Source organism: Octopus bimaculoides, chromosome 30 (assembly GCF_001194135.2).
Source record: "Octopus bimaculoides isolate UCB-OBI-ISO-001 chromosome 30, ASM119413v2, whole genome shotgun sequence".
Taxonomy (NCBI): Eukaryota; Metazoa; Mollusca; class Cephalopoda; order Octopoda; family Octopodidae; genus Octopus; species Octopus bimaculoides.
In genome coordinates, this window is record NC_069010.1 from 7,810,653 (window position 1) to 7,815,925 (window position 5,273).

At 40.8% G+C, this 5,273-nt stretch overlaps 1 protein-coding gene across 2 annotated transcripts in view; it reads left to right on the forward strand.

The window, feature by feature from the left end:
* Positions 1 to 5,273, forward strand: part of LOC106876354 (nucleoporin 88) — a 70,335-nt gene that overhangs the window by 53,314 nt on the left and 11,748 nt on the right. The window contains exon 7 of one of the 2 annotated variants that reach the window (XM_014924853.2): positions 4,055 to 4,159. In XM_014924853.2, coding sequence (XP_014780339.1) covers positions 4,055 to 4,159 — 105 coding nt within the window. The remainder of the gene's footprint in view (positions 1 to 4,054; positions 4,160 to 5,273) is intronic. The other variant, XM_014924854.1, reaches the window with a different exon arrangement.

Below are 5,273 nucleotides of genomic sequence, written 5' to 3' on the forward strand. Positions count from 1 at the left end.
ATATATATATAAATATATGTATATATATAAATATATGTATATATATAAATATATGTATATATATGTGTGTGTGTGTGCATATAGTGTATGCTTACATATCTGTAATATTTTCAGGATGTTGTTTTTGTTGTTCTCTCTATTTGTTGTGTGTATAAATATAAATGCGTATAAAGAATCGTCGTACAGCACGTATGCATATGTCGTTGCCCCCATGCTGTTTGCCAGACTCATTGTCTGCAACCAATTAACCAGCCGATGGTGCATTCTGTTGAACGTTTGGCCACTTATAGACATTGCAGATGTTTTTGTCATAGCAAAACAATAGATTTATACACCGCCCTCTTCCCCCTGCCACCAAGCTAACAAGGAACCCCCTTTGTAGTGACATAGTCTACGAGAAATGCCAGCTAAATCTCTCCCAAATTGCACCGTGCCATCATCATTATCATCATATATCTATATATCTAGCTTTTAAACCACACAGCCAGACAAAATGTGAGGCGAAGCCAGGAGAACCAAGCGCAATATATATATATATATATATATATATGCTGCTGGTGTCACGTAACTGGCACATGTGCCAGTGGCTCGTAAAAAGCACCTTTGAAGCATTGGGCTTCACGAAGGCAAAGTGGCTGATGCTGGTGGCACATGAAGTGCTCCTAGACAATGACTGAGGCCCTTGGTATTACATCGGGCTTGAGAAGAAGACCCCTGAAGCCAAGTAAAATCACAGCCGTGGTGGACACTGGTGTCGCACAAATTGGCACCCATGCTGCTGGTGGCACAATAAGCACCCATTAATTACGCTCTCAGAGTGGTTGGCATTAGGAAGGGTATCCGGCTATAGAAACCATGCCTAATCGGACAGGAGTCTGGGGCAGCCTTCCAGGCTTGCCGGCCCTGGTCAAACTGTCCAACCCCTGCCAGCATGGACAACAGACATTAATTGACGACGACGACGACGATGATGATGATGATGATATATATAGAGTGCTATTTGTTTTCTTGACCAAAGACCCGGCAAGCCAAGTGAGATCGTTGCCAGTGCCCCTGGACTGGCTCTTGTGCGGGTGGCACATAAGATGCACCATTTTGAGCGTGGCCGTTGCCAGTACCGCCTGACTGGCCTTCGTGCGGGTGACACGTAAAAGCACCCACTACTCTCTAGCATGGAAAGCGGACGTTAAATGATGATGATGAAAGTGAGAGATATTTGGCTGCTATTTCTAGAAGGCTTAGTTGAGTCCATGAGGCATAATAATGTGCAAAAAAAACCCAGGTTGAGTGGTCGTGTCTGTTGTATTTCCATAACTCCATCTTAATTACATTGGCAACAAAAGCTAAAACTGTTTCGAAGAACTGCTAAAGTACATGGAGACATTGGTCGTTGAGGAATACGAATGGTTGTTTTAATGAGTAATTAGGTAAACAACTCTTTTCAATGATCTCTTGTCACGTTGGAAAGAATTTCCAAACAGAAGTTGCCTTGGTTCTTGGCTGTAGACTGCAGCAAGGCAGCAGCAGTGGTGGTGGTAGTGACAGTGGTGATTGTGATTGTGGTGGTGGTGGTGGTAGTGGTAGCAGCTGTGTCATTTTTACCTCCTCCTCCTCCTCCTTGTCCTTCTCCCTTTCCACTTGTCCTCGTTCAATCACAAAAGATGTCGCAATCATCTATGGTGACACAACAATCGCTTTGTGGTTTGTGAGTGTGTGTGTGTGTATATATATATATATGTAGGTGTGTATATATATATGTGTGTGTGTAGGTGTGTATATATGTGTGTGATTGTATATGCATGTGTGTGTATATATATATATATGCGTGTGTGTGTATATATTTGTGGGTGTATGTATATGTGTGTATATGTATGTGTGTAAATATATATATATATATATATATATACATATGTATATATATATGTGTGTGTGTGTGTAGGTGTATATGTGTGTGTGTGTGTAGGTGTGTATATATGTGTGTCTGTTTGTATATGCATGTATATGTATATATATATATGTGTGTGTGTGTGTGTGTGTGTTTGTATATGTATCTGTGTGTGTATATAGATGTGTCTGTGTGTGTACATGCATATGTGTGTGTCTGTGTGTGTACATGCACATATGTGTGCGTGTGTGTGTGTGTTTTATGCTGCTTGTATCTGTGCATGTGCATGTGTATGCATGTATGTGTGTGTGTGTGCATTTGGCTTTGCTAAGCAGCTGAGATACATGCTGGTGTCTTTTAAAAAAAAAATGGTGAAAGACATTGGCGTTGTTCTTAAAAATCCTTCTTCCTTCTTTCGCAGATTTTAAGTTTCTGCACGACAACTAAAACATTGGTCATTTATACGGTGCTCCTGCCACCTACTCTCTGTGAGCTACTCCTCCTCCCTTCTTTTCTCTCTCTCTCTCTCTCTCTCTCTCTCTCTCTCTCTCTCTCTCTCTCTCTCCCTCTCCCATACAACATCGATGCTGGTATTGTTTGTTTAACCCCAGGTCGGCCACGATCCAGCAGACAAAACCTTATTACAACTATACATATTCCACCCACAACCGACACACTAAAATAGGATTTCAGTGATATTTGGCTGCCCTTTCTAGCAGGTTGAGCGACTGCACAGAGCCCCCTTACGTTGTTATTGCATTTGTTGAAGTTACTGGTGGTGGTGGTGGTGGTCCAGAAGGATAATGATGATGGTATTAGGGTGGGTAAGGGTGGTGTCAGTAATGAGGGGGATGCTATTGGTGATGATGATGATGATGATGATGATGACGACGATGATGACGACGATGACGACAACAGTGATGATGATGATGATGATGGCATTCAGGTAGTTATCGGTGGTGGTGGTGGTGGTAGTGGTGATAATGATGATGATGATGACGACGATGACAACAGTGACGATGATGATGATGGCGTTCAGGTTGCTATCAGTGGTGGTGGTGGTGATGACGACGATGGTGATGATGACGACGGCCATTCACATTGATAGTGGTGGTATGGAATGGTGACGATGGCAGAGATGATGATGATGATGATGCTGATGCTGATGGGAAGGTGGAGCAGGCGGTGGCAGATGAAGTGAAGAAGAGGACTACACACCATCTATTTCATATTTCACACTACAATTAATCTCCAGAGAAACTATAAGGCTTAGAGTCTTTCGTGGCGGCGGTGGTGGTGGTGGTGGCACCAGTGCCTATTGTTTGTTGTTGCTGCTGTGTGTTCTTCAAAAGAATTTAGGATAATCTTTAACAAATGTGGAGGCACAAAACACTTCTGTAGGTGGAGCAGAAGAGCTGCTACAGACGTGTGGGTGTGTGTGTTTGCATGTGTGCACATATGCGTGTGAGTGTAGGTGTGTATATGGTACATATATATGTATGTTGGTATGTATATTTCTGTTTCTGTGTTTGTGTGCACGTTTTATGCATGTTATGTATGTGGGTCTATGTATGTTTGTATGTGTGTATATATCATGATCTATGTGTGTGTGTATATATATATATATATATATATATATTATACATACATAGGCGCAGGAGTGGCTGTGTGGTAAGTAGCTTGTTTACCAACCACATGGTTCCGGGTTCAGTCCCACTGCATGGCACCTTGAGCAAGTGTCCTCTTCTACTATAGCCTCAGGCCAACCAAAGCCTTGTTAGTGGATTTGGTAAACGGAAACTGAAAGAAGCCTGTCGTATATGTGTGTCTGTGTTCCTTTTTTGGTCGTTCCAAGTGCTTCCTGCAGTCACTGGTATTGTAACCATCTTGAGATGCCACATTTTTCTTCTTTTTTTTTTTTCAATTTCAATCTTTATATTTTCTGAGCTTATCGAGTTCTTTTGCTGAGATATTATGGTTGTAAGGTATGCTCATGTCAACTGGGCACAGGTGCCATCACAATATCATTGTTATTATTATTATTATTATTATTATTATTATTATTATTATTATTATTATTATTATTATTATTATTATCATCATTATCATTATTATTATTATTATTATTATTATTTTTATTATTATTATTCCTCCAAACTTACCTTTCAGATGTAAGCTGTGAAGAGCGCTACCACTGTTTCCATTCAGCAGGGATTCATTCTGTCTCTCTCCCCTGGCTCATACATTACGAAGAATTCTGTAACAACAGTCTGTGTATCATTATTATTATCATTATTATTATTGTTGTTGTTGTTGTTGTTGTTGTTGTTGTTGTTGTGGTGGTGGTGGTGGTGGTGGTGGTGGCGAGCTGGCAGAAACGTTTGCATGCCGGGCAAAATGCTTAGCGGTAGAGTTCAAATTCCGCCGAGGTCGACTTTGCCTTTCATCCTTTCAGGTTCGATAAATTAAGTACCAGTGAAACACTGGGGTTGATGTAATCAACTAGTCCCTTCTTCCAAAATTCCAGGCCTTATGCCTATAGTAGAAAGGATGATTATTATTATTATTATTATTATTATTATTATTATTATTATTATTATAGATGTCTCACAACATACAATATTGTGAAGTTGTTGATTGAAGATATTTTGTCTACCAGGGGTTTGTACTGTTGTCAAGCAATGTTGGGCAGGGGACAAACACAGACACACAAGCACACACACACATACATATACATATGTATATATACATATATACGACGGGCTTCTTTCAGTTTCCATCTACGAAATCCTCTCATAAGTCTTTGGTCGGCCCGGGGCTATAGTAGAAGACACTTGCCCAAGGTGTCACGCAGTGGGACTGAACCCGGAACCATGTGATTTGTAAGCAAGCTACTTACCACACAGCCACTCCTACGCCTGTGATTGACATTAAGAAGGGCATCCAGCTGTAGAAACCCTGCCAAATCAGACATTGAAGCACAATGCAGTCTTTAGACCCACTAGATCCTATCAAACTGTCCAACCCATGCCAGCACGGAGCATGGACGTTAAATGACGATGTCAAAGTGTTGTATTTCCTGTTGGTTTCTGATTTCATGTATATTTTTTTTCCTAAAGTGGGAGATTGCTTTAATTTTTCGATAATTAGTCTTTTATACATGTGTTCTGTTTGCTGGAGAATGCTACTTAATGGCAGATAGAGAAAAACGGAGAGAGAGAGAAAGCGTGCGTGTGTGTAGTTGAAGGGAGAGAATCGCTTCTAAGTTTTTTTTTTGGTGGAGATGGAGTATATGTAATCTGGGTATACCCCCCCCCCTTTTAAATTTTGTTTTTTTACGGAATCCCACGTTTTAGGCTATGGAGATTCCGATTCTGAAAAAAAATTT